Genomic DNA, 16,017 nt, shown 5'->3' with positions numbered 1-16,017 from the left:
TGATGTTTTGGTGGGGAGGGAGCTGTGAGTGGGAAGATGACAGGAAGGGAGAGGAGAGCTGTCCTGCAGTAGCCAGCACAAGGGATGTGTCTGAAGGGGATTTTGGGATGTCCCACAGGGTTGGTCTTGCGTAAAGCAGGTGCTGGTTTTGCAGCTTTAGTATGAGCTTATTTGGTGAAGGTAATTAAAAGGTCTCTGAAAATACAGTCCCTGTTCCAGCTGATAAAGCAAAGTGTTCAAGGCACCTGAGTAGCAAACCCCAGGACACAAACCTTTAAGAGGGAAATAAATATGTTTAAGAGAAACTGGTTTGTTATCCTGTTCTGCAGCTGCTGTCACTAACACAGGCAGCATTTTAGACTCAAAGGGGTGCAGTTTTTAAGTGCATCATGAAATTTCTAATAATTCTGGTTGTGCCATTGCCTCTCCCATGGTTTAGATATATTCAGTAGCATGCCCCAAGGAGGATTTGATCTCTTGGAGCAAATATCTGTATAGAAGCTGAAGGATTTTAGGATCCTGAAAGATCCTGAAAGAAGCTCCTTCTCAGCAACTTTCCAGGTTCTGCTTTAAAATCACAAATTTGTAACGTAACAATGTTAAATTTTAATCACTGAGATTAACTCCTGATCATGGCAGTGAAATGAGAGCTGCTGCTTAGGAGCAGATCCTGTTTAAGAGAGCTGCCAGTTTAGTCCTGGCATTGAGCTGAAATTTTAGTTTGAATGGAAAAAATCCCTTGTTTTGAAGGAGGTGAGCCTGATGTAAGTGGGATTTTATCATGAAGAAAAAAACCCCAAAAACCTCTATGGTATAGTTTGTGAGTAAAAGAGACTTTCAGGAGGTTTCCCATAAAGGAGAAGCCAAATGTGAAAATACAATAAACAGGAGAAGAAAAAAAAATCTATTAGCCTGATGTGAGTGTTGCAGCACTTTAAAGTGCTCTGAATGAAGGAGATGCTGGCTTGTGAAAGGCCCTGTGTGCCCTGGGTTGAGGCTGTTCACAGCAGAGCTGTGAGCAGGATGGAAAAACAAATTTGATTTTATTGAATCACTTCTGCTTGCAGAGCACAGAGCAGGCTCTGTGACACAATTCCTGTGCTCTACATGAAGGTCTGCCCTGTACCGAGGTCTGAAAGGGTTTCTTGTGCAGGACTTGTATTTCTTAGCTCCTTTTGAGTTAGTTGGTGAGGAAAAAGGTGACCTTTGCTTGAGGTTGAAAAATTATTGGCAGTTTTTTAGCATCCATTTTGTCAAGACACTACAAAAAGACAAAGCTGAGAAGTGTAAGTAAATTTTTAGATGAAAAATTGTATCTTGAGCACTCAGGATTGTGTCACAGCTCAGCTTTGTTGCACTGCACAGCTCACTTCTGAAAAGAAAGACTTAAGAGTCTTGCCATAAATGACATAGTTATAAATTCAAATCAAGTAATTATTAAGTAATTTGAGGAATATAAAGACTTTGTTGGATCTTTAGCTCTGCCATATGGTCACAGCACTGGGAGACATTCAAGCTTAAAGTTTACTGCAGATTAATTTTACAAACCTTGAGCAAGTCATTAATCTCCAGGTTCATGGAGGAGGGAGTTGCTCTTAACTCACCCAGCTATGTCACTGATTAATAAGATAATATAGTTGAAAATGCCCTCAATGCTAATAAATTACAGTATTTCAGATTCCCATCACAGTTGAATAGACTGGTGCTGTTATCTTTTCCTATTTTAGCCTGACTGACTGAAAGGCTTCTTTTCATGCATAAAGAGACCAGAATGAATTGTGGTGACAGTCTGAAGAGATTTCTTCCATATCAGTGTCCAGAAAATTCCTGCAATGATTCCATCAGCCTGTGGTGCTGGTTAAGGTTTTAATCAGTTTTTTATTCTCCTGTGCTCCTCCTCTGTGAGCCTCTTACTGGATTTGAGCAGACACTTCTGTGCAAATAGTACCGGTGTGGTGTGAGTGGAGAAATATTCCATGCAGGTTTTGGGGGTTTGTTGTTCATGTAGAAACATATTTGATGTGCCAACCCCGTAGTGCTCATTGGAGTTCAAAAGCTCAAAAATCAATTTGTTTATTCTTTCTACAGGTTTTTGTTTCAGCGTTTTTCCTCAGACTGATTCAAGAATGTATAATGAAATAGAATGGGATATTTTCAGGTTCAGCCTTCCAGTGTTTGCTCTCTGCCCATACAAGGAGCTCCAGTAGTAACTGCCCTGTTAAAAAAGGGCAGTAAAAACCTGGCCTCTTTCTTTCTAACATAGTTATTGCACAGCAACTGATTTCTTTCCTTATTTTTGCCTTTTTTTTTTTTTTCACAATAATTTTAGTGAATACTGCATAGAGGAACTAAATCAATTAAGAGGTCCTGTGCAGTTTTCAGCAGCATTCTTGAGCACCAGTTATAACCTGGCTGGAAGCTGCTGTGGAATGCTGGAAATCCTTCTAAGTTGTATTCATTTCATTATGGCATTCTCTAGACTCCTGAGAAAGTGTTAGAACTTCTATTTTTTTAAAAATTTCAAACCAACTCATTGGAATCAACTTCCTTTTGTAGCTAGACTTGCAGATGTGGTAAGTTTAAGGCAAAGCATCTTCCATTCATTGTGGCAGAACAGCTGAACAAGCTCAAATTGTTGACAGCAAATCATACAGGCAGAGTTTAAATGCAAGGGCAGAATTGGACCATCACAGGGCATCAGGGCATGCACATGAATTAAAAACACTTTTACCTCTGCAATGTGCCCTCATTTGAAATAGGCTTGCTCAGGTTTCAGCAGCTTGTGCCTCCCACCTATCAGTGTGAGGCTGAGCAGCATTTCAGCACTTTGGGCTTAATTTAGCTCTGTATCCTGAGCAGGCAGGTCAGGAGTTGAAGCATCTCTTCCCTTTTGGAGCTTGCATTGCCTGCAGTGACTCTATACCTGTTCTTCTCTTTCAGCACAGAGTGTTGGGTTCCCTCATTCTCATGTCAACACCCCTTCAGTGGTTGCTTAAACCAGCTGCAGTATTTTTTCCTTTTCTTTCCTAGTGTGTCTTAAGCTTTTTATGAGTGTTACCTGGGGTTTGTGCTAGAATGACAGTGCTGAAAATTGTCTGCCATGTGATGTTAGGAAGAGAAGTCCCTTAGGAGTATCAAGGGGAAGAACTCAGAGTGTTCCCCTTTAAATTGTCTTAAACCAAGACAAATGGAAATACTGATACACTGACTTAGTCAAGAATTTTCCCCTCTCTTTGCACCTCTTTTAGTTTCCAGCATTGAATCTGGTTAATGTTCTGTCTCTCTCTCTCTCTGATATGTGCATTTTCCCACTAGATGAATGATTCCTATTTGCTCAGTCACCCAGCTGTTTTTAGGATGGTAGTTTTTGTTGATTGTAGAAGTGACTTTTATTAAAATATAATTTTCCTTTTCTACCCTTCCTGCATTCCTCCCACCACTGAGGTTTCACTGTCCAGTAGCTGCTGCTTTGAAACTGGGCTTCTCTTTTAACACCTGCATCCCCAACCTGTGTAACTCCAGGTGGCTGCACCTCACTCTGAGTTTTGGCTGTGAAGAGCTACCAGCCCTAAGATGCAGGTTTTTTGTTTAATTGGCTTTTTAAACCACTTCTCATATTTCCTTGGGGAGAGGAAAAAGGGGAAAGCAGAGAGGAGCAAGCAGGTAACAAGAGAAATAAAAGGAGCAGGTATCACCTCATGTGTCATCTTGTGTCCTTCTTTCTCACCTTGTGTGGCTTCTTTGTATTTTTTCCTACTCCAAAATTTCCCTTGTCCTAATGAGCACTTTGCTAAAACATTGTCATCCCTGCAGTGGGGTGACTGGGAAGGAGGTAGTGAGGGTGCCAGAGATCCTTGCAGAGCTGGAATATCCATTGGCAGGGCAGGTCTGCACTGAGAATAAGACTCTGGTGGCAGATTTGAAATCATAGAATCTGTCAATGCTGTATTTCAGGGGACAGGGAAACCATGTTTTCCCTTGTTCTGTGTAACCCTGCTATGTGAAATACTCCTATGTTGTTTTAAGGGTTCAGAGAGTCAGGACATACATGTTTAAGTCTGGTGACTGCCACTTTAGCTGGAATATAGCTGTCACACAAGTCTGACAGAACATAGATGACAAACTTGGAAAAGCAGGTTGCACTTCTGGGATAAATGTTCTTTGTGTTGTTAATGAGTGGTGTACATAGCTGGCATAATCTGACTTTTTACTGGGTTCTAGTCTTACTTCTAAAAACTGAAATATGAGTTACTGTAGAAAGGAATTTAAAGGCAAACACCAAAAATGCTTTACAGTTTCAGAGACTTTTGTATTTTTGTTTGGGTATACAGAATTTAAATGTAAACCTTTACTTTTGTGTTCATTCGTTGTAGATGTTCTCTTCAGTCTCTTTTCTTTTATTTCCAAATAATTTGTTTCTGTTTTTTTTTTCTCTTTCCTTTTCTTGCCTCTTTGTAAAGGAGTCAATCACTGTCAGCATAAAGTAAAGAAAGCTAGACGCTTTCTGCCTTTCGTCTTCTGTGCCCATGAGTCGCCGCCCAAGGGTACTGCTCTGCTCTTTGTCTAGGCTGCCTTATTAACCCAAAAGCTGAATTTACTAACTCAGTTACTGTTTGTAAACTACTTTAGCCTCAGGTAAACAGAGTTCCAAGAATAATTTTGTTACATTTTCCTGCTGTTGAATTGGATTTTCGTGCAGCTTGCTGGTCCCCGTTTTTATGGGGAACGTGTTTTCGAACATCGTATGCTACAATGACAAACATATTAAATTATTTTATTTATACAGTCATGCAGCCCTTGACTGCCATCTTTTTTTTTTTTGTAAATATATTTTGACTTCATTCTTGGACCCCTGACACAGCATGCTTATGGATGAAACAGAATAGCAACAATAAGCATCAGCTGAGATCACTTTGAATTAAACACGGACTACAGCGATGCTTTTGGCTGCATACTGGTCCAGCACTGGTCTAGACCAGTTTGGCTTTATTAGGGGTAAGAAGAATTTCCTATTATCTGTAGAAACTGTCTAAAATATTTGCCTTAGCTTGTGCTGTGGGGTTTGGTGCTCAGTAGGGCTGCTGCAGTACATGTGGAATCTGGTGTTTGTTTGAAATCTTCCCTCTAGAGTTGCTCTCTTTGCCACTTGTTTAAATTTCAGCCTTGCACAAGTAATGCTCTGTGTCATTAAAACTTAGATGGTTCCATTTCTCTCTCATGTCTTGGTGATAGCTCAGGAGTGCGTTTCTTCTGGAAGGGTCAACACCAACTCTGCTTTTCAAAGTCCTCAGTGTATGTGCAGAGTCAAGTTGAGCCGACTCATCTGGCTGTAGGAGAGCTGCTTTAAAGTATTGAATAAACCCAGAAGTTTACTATTTTTAACAATGCATTAAAAGAACTAGTTCCAGTTCCAAATTTAATTTTTGTGTACCTTTGTGTTTGAAAGTCATTAACTCTGTTTCATCATAAAAGCTTCTTAGAGCATATCTCTGTCCCTTGGGTTTTAGGTGAGAAGTCTTAAATTCTGCTGCTTTTCTGGTTTCTCTTGAGTCAGGTATATAAGATAACTACAGTCTGAATACTTTTGGATTACTCATGAATTTAATAGTATATTTTCCCCTCTCCCTTCTCTGTCCCCTCTCTCTCCCCCTCTTTTTTCTCTCTCCTTGCATGCCACCTGGATCTGCAGATGAAATTAGTGGGGACGGTAATATGTTTTCTAGTCTGTGTGTTACTAACGTGCAATATGCAAATCTTATCTCCATATACCACTTAATGCACATTTCAGTAATACATTTTATCCAGCTTTTAGTGTTCAAAAGTGGTCTGCTTTGGGTATTAGCTGATAAATATTGTACTTTACAGGCTGTGCAACTAATGCTGTCTGCTAAACTGGAATTGGAAAAGGAAAAATTCTATTTCAAACACAGGGATGTGGTGGTGCATGTGTTTGCAATGAGACTTGTGGCATGATGCAAAGAAGGTTTAGAGGTTTGCAAGTGTCCAGTTTGATTGAAATGGTTGCATTATCATTAATCTGGTCAGTGGGTGAGATCAGTGGGTGCAACACCTGAGAAATGAGTCTACTGAGGAATGCTTTAAAGGCATCAAAGTGCTCCTTGCATTAAAAGAAGCTGTACAAGATAGATTAATGTAGATTGAATACATGAATTAACCAGGTTTCAGCTATTCAAACTAATAATTTTAAAGACAGATTTTAATGTTTGGGGTTTCCTTTTAAAAGCTTTGAAACTTACTACAAAATACTTCACTTCTGAAGACTTTTAAAGTCTTTTTTCTTCTTAAAAGAAGTTGGGGTTTGATTTTTTAAGAGATTTTTGGCTATTTTTCTAAAGGATTTCCATGTGATATTGGGAAGGAATCAAACTGCTGCTACTGGTAGTGTGTGTACCTTTATTCTTCTAAGTAGGAGGCACAAAGGGCATAAAAGCAATATGCAAAGGAGGGTGATAAGAGGAAGTAGAGATCTTGTCTTGTGACCTTCCTTTCAGTAAAATATGAAGGGAGTTTATTAACTTTTCATCTCCTTCCCTTCAGATATAAGCTAAAGATAATACCACACCATTTTCTTCCTTTTCTTAAACATCAAAAGGACATTTTTTCTGCCATAAATTTAAAAATTATATTTCACATACTACCCCCTACATAGTTTTTTATTGAAACTTGCCTTCTTTTATAAATTACAAGCTCGGATAAATGGGATAAATTATGAAAAAGAGAAGTTCAAATGTGTGCCTAAGGTCCTGGATTAACTGTTATGGATTTAATACCCTGGGATTTTTCTCTCTACATTTAATAAATGAATTTAGATTCAGTAAAGCTCAGATTGGCTCATTCATGTGAGTGATCACCACTTTTCCTGAAAGCAACTTGTTCATTTTGCCATCTCCAGGAATCATAGCAAGTGATTGCTGCTGGGTTTAAAACGTGCAGGAGGGCAGCATGATGAGCCCCCTTACTAAATCTGAGTTTTTCTGGACTTCCCAAGGACATCTGGTATCCCAGGATGTGTTCAGCTCTTGAGGGTGCTGTGACACATCCTCCTTTGTGGAGCAGCCTGGAGAGCCCTGCCCAGCTCAGATTTGCTTCAGGCTCAGTGGAGGTTCTGGAATCTCTTAGCAGACACAGTTCTGGCAATTTGGTGACATTCTCAGTCTGTCATTAATGCTGGGCCCAAGCCCCCCTGAGGAGGTCAATTCTCTTTGTTCCAGACCACTTTGAGCACAGCCTGGACTGAATTTTCCTCTAATTCCCAAAACCAATGCCAGACATACATAGGAATTATTTTTTTATATATTTCTCTCCAGATTGTTAAATGTGGAACAAGAAATGTTTGTGTAGTTAATTTTGTACATTTAATTTATTTGGATTGATTATGAAGACTTCTGGTTTCATGGTGGTTTTGGGCAATGTATCAAAAGCATGTAAAGTGCTCTGTGCTGCTCTGAGAATGCTTTTAGTATGAATTAACTCATTAATTTAAAATAGAGAGATGAACAAGCCCTGCCATTGATCACATTCTGAAAGCAGGATTCTGTAACCTAGTGTGAAAAGTGTTTGGGGTCCTTTAAGTGGCACCAGTTTGGTTTCCAGGCTTCAAAAAATTTTCTTAGATGTGTTTACAATATTTTTTATCCAGTCAAGTTTCTAACATAAAGAACTTTCTGATATCTTCAACAAAATCCTATCACAATATTGGAGGGAATCAGAGTGATTTGTCTCCATCATGTTGGGGATTTTTTTAAAGCTTATTTTTAAAATCAAAGGCTTATTTTTACAAAGGCTTATTTTTACAAAAACATTAGTTTGTAATGTAGGAAAGAAAATAACAATGAAGAGATAAGTGCTTCTGGAGTGTCCTGCCTGTTCAGAATTGTGCACTGTCTTTAGAATTTATTGCATTTTAATTAGATGATTGTGTTTTGCTATGTCCCAAATAGAAATTGCCTAACAAAATTTAAAATTACATGGAATGTCTCAATTCTGCTTTTACCTGGTGTATTCCTACAGGAGTTCAAAAGAAAAAAACAGCTTTAATTTTATTTAAAGAGTAAGAAACTAGGATCATAAAATTACACTTACTCCCTGAAGTGGGTTGAACTTCAAAGGTTATAGGCAACCTGTACTTTCCTAATTGTTGAATATTCAGTTTGCCTGAAAACTGAGCCTCTTGCTTGTCCGTGTGTGAAATATTGATGAGCCTGGCTCTGGTTTCAGGGCTGGGTTCAGCTCAGGGTCCATCCCATCCTTCTTCCCACTCACTGTGGCTGTCCCAGTCCAAGCCAAGGCTCTGTAATGAGGCCAGGGAGCTGCAGGGATGTATCCATGTGCTCCAGGGCAGATGGGGGAAAAGGGGGAGGAAATCATCACTCCCAGAGGCTTTCCCAGTGTGTGATCACCTCAAATCAACCACAAAAACTGCACAATAGGTTTTGAAATTACTCAGTTTTGAGAACCTCTCTTTGTGGTGAGTAGAATTTGACAGCCTTGAAGTGAAAAATGAACCCACTGTTGTGGACTGGCTTTAAAACCCCTGCAGGAGTTGATCTACCTTTAGGAAATGACCTCCACACACTGGAAGTTCTTTAGGACAAGGGAAGGACCTTCTGATAGGACTTGACACCATTTAAACCATTATGAGAACAGATGATGTAAAAGTTGCAATTTTAAAACAGATGAAGAAGTGCACTGTCATTCTTCTGAAAATTTTGGGAAGTTGTTTCCAAAACCTGTCCATGAAATCTTGAGTCCTGACAGCAAAACTAGTGGTGAATTTCCACTAAACAAGGAAAATTGTAAGAAAAATGGGGAAGAGAGTGTGGCTTAAAAAGGTCTTTGTGCTCTAGAAGATTCTGTGGTAAATAACTCACCTGGCCACATTGACAGTAGGGGAAGCTGCCCTGGAACATCATTGGTGTCTTCTGCCTGTTTGACATAAAAAATAGCAAACTGTTATTGCCAGTTTATTGAAGGTAAAGCAATTTAACTCATTCATAATTTTTTCTCTTTACTGCAATGGAATTTGCTGTTTAAAAGATTTTAAATCAACAGTTTAGATGGGTCCCAATTGCAAAACTTGAACTTTTTTGAACACAAATGAATCTTCCTTTTCTTCTTTGTTGAGTGCATCTCTGTGATGTAATGCAGTTGGCACTGAGGTCATTATCATATCATGAATTATGCATGAGCAAGTTTTAGTCATGCTGTATTAAATGTGACCCAGCAATGCTGAGCTTGGGATTTGGGACATACCAGCCTTGGTACATTGGAGTTGTTGTTCTGGAATTGTTTTCATCTGCTCTTCCCGAAACTCTTCAATTCCTCCCTTTGCAGAGACTGATGACTATGCAGAGATTATAGATGAAGAAGACACTTACACAATGCCCTCAAGTAAGTGCCATGGTTAACTTGGGAAATTTCCTATCCAAAAGTTTCCTTGGTTTAGCAGGAACTAAAATATTTCAGCCTTATTTAATAAATGTGCAAAGAAAATGTTCTGCTTTCCTGCTGTGATTTCACAGTAAAGTTCTTTTTTTGTCTCAAAATGCAGAATTTTTCTTGATTGTGATGCTGAACATAACACTTAAAGACTGGATAAGGTCTCTGTGATGAGAGCAGTGTGGCAAGCTGTGTGGATTGCTGTTTGTCAGTATCTCACCTTGCTCTGTGACAGATCTGGTGCTCTCCAGTTCCATGAGAAAGGAACACTCAACTCTACCACATGCAATTTTGTTAAAGATGAAAGACTGCAAGAACAAAAATAGAAAGTCAAAGTTCTGCTGACTCTTCATCTTTGAAGTAAAAACAGTGGTGCTGTAGCCACCACAAGGATTTTGTGTTACAGCCTGTTTGAATTATGATACAATCCTAAACTGTCAAGTAATTTAACATGAAAGTCCAATATTCTGATTTTAAAAGCTGCATCTGGGAATTTCCAGTTGCATTTGGGCCACCAAGGATTTCTCTGGAAGCAGACAATCCATTGGTGCAGAATCCTGCCAAAAGCATCAGGTTTGGTCAGTGTGAGAGGGGAGGATGGTGCTGAGCTGGTGCCACATTCTGCTGAAGGACCATGAACTTGTGCAGATTTCTGGGCTCTCCATGGGGCAGAATGGTTCATGATCACTTCAGTGTTCACAGCATTGTTTCCACAGCTGTGGAAAACCTTTGAAAAGCAAGAATATATGTTTTACAAAACATATATATATGTATATTTGAACATCAGTATTTGAAAAGCAAGAATATATGTTTTCCAGAAATAAACTGAGCATTTTTAATATCTTGCAGTTAAGTGACTACATATTGTTTTAACATAGTTTCAGGTTCAAAACATACTGATAAACGATATCCTTTATTTTTGTTAACAAATTAACTTTGTGTAATTTATTCCTCCCCACCCCCCCAACCTTTTTATTTAAATTCTCATGGCAGTAATTACTTGTGGGCCCAGCCCTGGATGTGCTGAACACTTGAAGATGGCTTCAATGCAAAACCCAGGAGATGGGCTGTGGAGGGAAATTCATTAAGTGCTTTGCTGGATTGAAGGGGACTCAAGTGTTCAGCTCCCAAAGGACTGAGTCAGTAAAGATCACAAGAATAGACCTGTGACTTCTAATGTAAACTTTAAATTGCATCAGTATATTTCTTCTTTTTTTCTCTTATGTTGAAAAATGTTTGTCCTGTTTTGATTTTAAGAAGCTCTATCTAAGTAAGCATTTGATTTTTCTCTTAATTGCACTGCAGAAAGCTATGGAATAGATGAAGGTAACAGGAGACCCTTTACCCATCCCTGTATGCTTGCAGTTTGGAATGATGTGGAATTTTAAAGCTTACTATTCACTTTCATTTAATAAACATTATTTATTTATAGTTAAACCAGTTAGCTTTGGGATTTTAAAGAGGAAAATGCAGTACTTAAAAAAAGAGATGAAAAAGGCATTTATCACCTTGTTAGCCAGCTGAACATGACATTACTTCTGTAGTGTTAATGATGTCAAAGTCAAGGTTATGAAGTTCTAAGCTGGTTGGTTATGATTTTTTCTCTGCATAATTCAAGTAGAGGTGAAAACATATACTGTGCATGCTTTTCTGCTATTCCTGGAAGATTTTTCCATGTCTGCTAGAAATTAAATTGCAAATGAAATCATTCAATTGCAATTGATTACATGTTTTGCTGAAGTGCTGAGCCATTTTTATCAGTATTATTCTCAGCCTATTAAACTGTGACATTAACAAAATTGCATAAGGCCATCAAACGTCTCAATTTTACTTCAGTTACACTGGCACAGGTGTAGTGCACTCAAAATTCTGCTCTTTCATTTTGTCTTTATTTGCCATCCTCTTGTTCCTGTATTTTTTTCTTGCAGTTACCTCTTTAAAAGTTCTCTGGGCTTTTTTGATGGTTCCAAAATCTAAACCAGCACATGGTGGAGTCCTCTTAAACAGCCAAAGGGATGTGTGCTGAGTTTAACATCATTGGTGTTGCCTTAAACTGTTTGTGTGCTTTGTCTTTCACCAGCTGTAATTAAAAAGGATTTAATTATACTTATTGCACTGAAATAAGTGCATTGTAATTAAATTAACAATCTCACAGTTCTTTTCCTGTTGCTTTGGTTCAAACTGAGAGGTTTGAGAGGTCTCCACTGTGTGTGTGCAGCATCTCTAGAGGTTGGTGTGCAGCAAATGTTAATCTTAGTTTTTCATATGTGAGACATTTGAGTGACTTACTTTGAGTTTTGTGTCTTGTGGATTATTTCCTTGCCCTTCAGCAGAAACTTAATATTTCAAGTGCATTATATTCTTGTAGCCAGAGATTATGAAATTCAAAGGGAGAGGATTGAGCTGGGGCGCTGCATTGGGGAAGGACAGTTTGGAGATGTGCACCAAGGAGTTTACATGAGCCCGGTAAGCCTCACTTCTCAAAGCAAAATTAGCAATAAAACTCTGCTAGGTTAAAAAAAAATAGAGTATTCCATAGAGGTCTTGGTCTGAGTCTTCCAGAACAAATAAAAATTTGGTCCAGTGACAGTCTTGCTGTCTCTCTCACAGCAAAGCCTAATAAAATTCCTAAGTTCCTAATAAAGTTCCTTAAGTTTTCCTGAAATAAAATACAAAATACTTGGACACTGATCCAGCAAAATCCCAAAGCACAAGAGTCACCTCAGTGAAACCAGAGACTTGTGTTATTTAGGATGGTGCTCATGAGTTTTTCTACAAAGACCAAGAGTTCAGTTCAAATAGACCAAAAAAATTGTGTAAAATAGCAAGAGAAAGCTGCAAAAAATAGTTAATTTCAACAAAGACCCCTAATAAAATATATATTTCATATTTGAAGAAATTGTTGGAATTTTGATAGATTATACAATAATTCTTGTGGACAATAATATAGTTCTAACTTCAGCAACAGCTGGTTAGGGTCCTGGGCTGTGTGGGTTAAATAATCTTCAGTGCAGTAATTAAGCAAATAAGGATAAGTGTTCTGTTTCAGGCAAGTTTGAGGTCTGATCTGATACCTTATTTAGAAAGCACATCTGTTATAATTTGCATTGAGAGAGATTCTTATTTTTTATTTCATTCTGTCCAAGTTAACAGGAGTACCAAGGAGTAGTGGTTCACTCACTTGGTGAATGATGGACAACTCTAGAGCTCTGTAAAACTAATTAAAGACCATTTTCTTATGGGCTGTTGTTTTGAAAATGTTGGATTTTACTCAGGCATTCTTTGTTGAGGTTTTTAAACAACCACCTGTGGATTTATTTTATGAATAAGAATGTACTTCATTTAGGACACTGGGATATGTGAAGGTGAAACAGAACAGTGATGTCATTAAATTTTAATGTTCTGGTCACAGAGTGTAACTTACACTCTGGGAAGAAGTCTTAAAATCAATGTAAGATTAGTTCTAATAACATGGTAGTGTACCCTTTATATGTTCAGCTTGAGTGCAAAAATATAGGGGATATTCCTTGCCTTTTGTTCTGCTAGCTCAAAGCTGAATCTCAAAAATTCCATTTATCCCTGTTCATTGCACCTGCAAAGTCCTGATTCAGCATCCACCTCTCCCAGGTATTCCTGAAGGGTCACAGCCAGCCTCAGGTGTAGGGTACTGAATGGAAAATGGGTTTATAGCATCCTATTGCTCAGTTTTAACAATCCCAGGAATCCCAGATTGTCTTTAAAGGCTGGTTAACTGTGGAATTAATCCCAAAGTGTCATTTAAAAAACCATTCCTTGCTCAGTACAGAAAATGTGTCCAGTCTGATACATTCTCTCTATGTTGTCTCCTTATCCAAAACCAAAAGGTCAACAAACCCCCAATATCAGACCTTTTCCAACAATTATTCTTCAAAATCTCTTTGCTGTTTTCAGACACTCAGATTCTTCCCTTTGATGCCCCTGTTGGTTAAAGGATATTTCAATACCTTGATGTTTAACACAGGAGAGGGATGGGTCTGGCAGGCATCCAGAGGTCTCATCCCCAGGCCGATTGTTCAATCCTGATTTCATAAGGGAATAATAAAATCATGATTTACCATCAGCTTTTTCAGTTAGTTTACTGGCATTTGATGTGTGAGAAAAGGATCAGATCAATATTTTCCTGCAAAGTCAACTTGAAGATCTCTTTTGTGAGCAACTTTGAAAATCAGATACTTTATCCTGCAAAATAGAAATACTATTCTAATTCTGGTAATCTTAGTCTGTAAACAGATTTAAAATAGACCAAGCATGAGCAGAGATGGAACATAATTCTGAATCTTCATTTCCTACTGGCCTTAAAAATTGGATGAGGATATTCATCAGTGCTGTAGCATTTTGAGGAAAAGTTCATTTGTAAACTGCTCATTAAACAATGGACAGTTCCCAGTTTCCCACTTGGAAGGAGGACATTCAGCTCCTTGAATAAGCCCATTCCAGTGTAGAAACTTAGTTTTAAAACACTTGAGCTGCTCTCAAGCCATCAATAACTTCTCATTTTTGGATATTCAGATAAGATTTTGATTTTCAATACATGCGGTTCAATTGAACCTGGTGTTAAAGCCTTGATCTGACTGACTGTGAAGATAATGTGTAAAAATCTTTGTTTTACTTTCCTTTTTAGTCTGGGCTCACATCTACAGCCAGTCTTTGCTGTGAAAAAGCCACAAAAAGTCTTTAATTTGGCTTTCTGGGTTGCTTGCTTGTATAAGCCAAGTGTGGTTTTTAGGCACATATCTCTTTTCTTTACTCTATTTTTGCTAAATATTGTCAAGAGTTTACCTTCCTCAATAGCACAAAAAGTTTACAGTACTATTCAGTTAAATTTACCATCTTTTGTCATAATTTTTCAACAGTTTAACACACATTAAGTATTTTCAAGACGCATTAGATGTAAATGTTGTATGCAAGTTGTCTTGATTATAGTGGTATTTTAACACAGAAGCTTTCAACATGTAATTTCTCAGCTAAAGTTATTTTATTTAATAGTAATTTTTTCCAAAGTAGTTTTACCAGAATTCTAAGGGCCGGCTTTTAGTGGGCTGTTTTTGGTGGTTTGTATTTCAGCTATTTCTCAATAATATTTTTCAGGAAAATCCAGCTATGGCTGTTGCAATCAAAACGTGTAAAAACTGCACTTCAGACAGTGTTAGAGAAAAATTCTTACAAGAAGCCTGTGAGTATGAAGCAACTTCTTTTGGGATCATTTCTGTAACTTCTCCTTGCAAAGACTGTGGCCACCTATGCCAGAAAATTCTTACACTGATGTAAATATTTCAGTAATATATACCCTGATGTGTTCCCCTCCTACAGTATGTGCCAGGGGACTGCTCTACATCCTTGCATGGCCCATGTGTGTGACTGGATGTGGGTTCTTTGATTTTCCAAATTGAGTGGTGATGTCTGCCTCCTGTAGGGTTTTAGAACCAATTTTGGAACATTTGATGTGATCCTCTATTTCCTTCTTTTTCCTTAAATGAATTTTTAAAAACCACAGCACCTTCTCCACTTTATTGCTTTGGAAGATCAGGTAGTTGTCCTTGCTAGAAGTGATCTAACAGAGATCTGCTCTGAAAATTCAGAATTAAGATCTATGCCAGAAGAGGCCATTTTTCTAAATAATTGCCCACAACTGTTGCATTCTCCAAGAAACACATTTCATGTGTGGAGGAAAGCTTTTTGCTGGGGTGAATAGGAACAGAAACTTTTAAAAGAATATTAAAGTTACTGATTCCTCTGTTGTTTGATTTTGCAAGCAAATTAAGATATGGCACTTAGGCCTTAATTTTTGCCTATTATCCCCTGCTGTTGTATACCTCTAAATGTTGTAAATGTATTGTATTTTATCAGTAAAGTAATTGGTTGTGGTCAGATGTTACAATATATTTTATTCACTATTCCTTTATTGAAGGAGCTTTTTCAACTCCTTCAGAAGACCTGTGTTAATAGCTAATGGATTCTCATTTTTGAATGTCATATTTTTTTTGTAAATTACTGTAATTTTTTCAATTGCATTTCTATCTGTTGGAACAGTAAATACCATTGCTTACAGTAATAACTCAGCAGTCACAAGGTAGGCTGCTGTCTCCTGGCAGTGTAGAAAATAATTGCTCATTGAATGCTCCTTATTGTGCTTCAAGTTTGACAGATTAGGAAATGCTGCTGTAGTTGACACATAAATAATACTTTTCAATTTTGATTTAATAGTTTTGCCATTTCTTCTTCCTCTTTTTCATTCTAATTCCCATCTGTTGCCTTTGTCTTGTGTTCAGACTGCAAATTTGCTCAGAACAGTTGCTTAGTTCACTGAATTAATACATTTATTTCCTAATATTTTACTATTAAGAATATTAAGATATTTTGAGGTTTGCCTATGGTGGAGTTTCAATGCTGAAAAGATTTAGCAGCTGTTATTGCCTGTATGACATTTCATGTTATTTATTCCCTAAGCTATGTCAATGATAGGGATGTTTACTTTATTGCAACTTTCCCTGTATTATTCATAACAGTAATATTTTAAAG

At 37.8% G+C, this 16,017-nt stretch overlaps 1 protein-coding gene across 10 annotated transcripts in view; it reads left to right on the top strand.

Annotated features, from left to right (window-relative positions):
- Positions 1–16,017, top strand: part of PTK2 (protein tyrosine kinase 2) — a 187,168-nt gene that overhangs the window by 136,968 nt on the left and 34,183 nt on the right. For 5 of the 10 annotated variants that reach the window (XR_009115110.1, XM_058032494.1, XM_058032473.1 and 2 more), the window contains 6 exons: positions 4,461–4,544; positions 5,690–5,707; positions 9,355–9,411; positions 10,765–10,785; positions 11,828–11,925; positions 14,587–14,671. Coding sequence is in view for 9 of the 10 variants with exons in the window: in XM_058032494.1 (XP_057888477.1) it covers positions 4,461–4,544; positions 5,690–5,707; positions 9,355–9,411; positions 10,765–10,785; positions 11,828–11,925; positions 14,587–14,671 (363 nt within the window). In the remaining variant the exon portion in view is untranslated. The remainder of the gene's footprint in view (positions 1–4,460; positions 4,545–5,689; positions 5,708–9,354; positions 9,412–10,764; positions 10,786–11,827; positions 11,926–14,586; positions 14,672–16,017) is intronic. The other 5 variants (XM_058032429.1, XM_058032438.1, XM_058032455.1 and 2 more) reach the window with 5 other exon arrangements.

The sequence above is a fragment of the Melospiza georgiana genome, chromosome 1 (assembly GCF_028018845.1).
Source record: "Melospiza georgiana isolate bMelGeo1 chromosome 1, bMelGeo1.pri, whole genome shotgun sequence".
NCBI lineage: Eukaryota > Metazoa > Chordata > Aves > Passeriformes > Passerellidae > Melospiza > Melospiza georgiana.
This window is presented reverse-complemented; position numbering and strand designations above follow the sequence as displayed.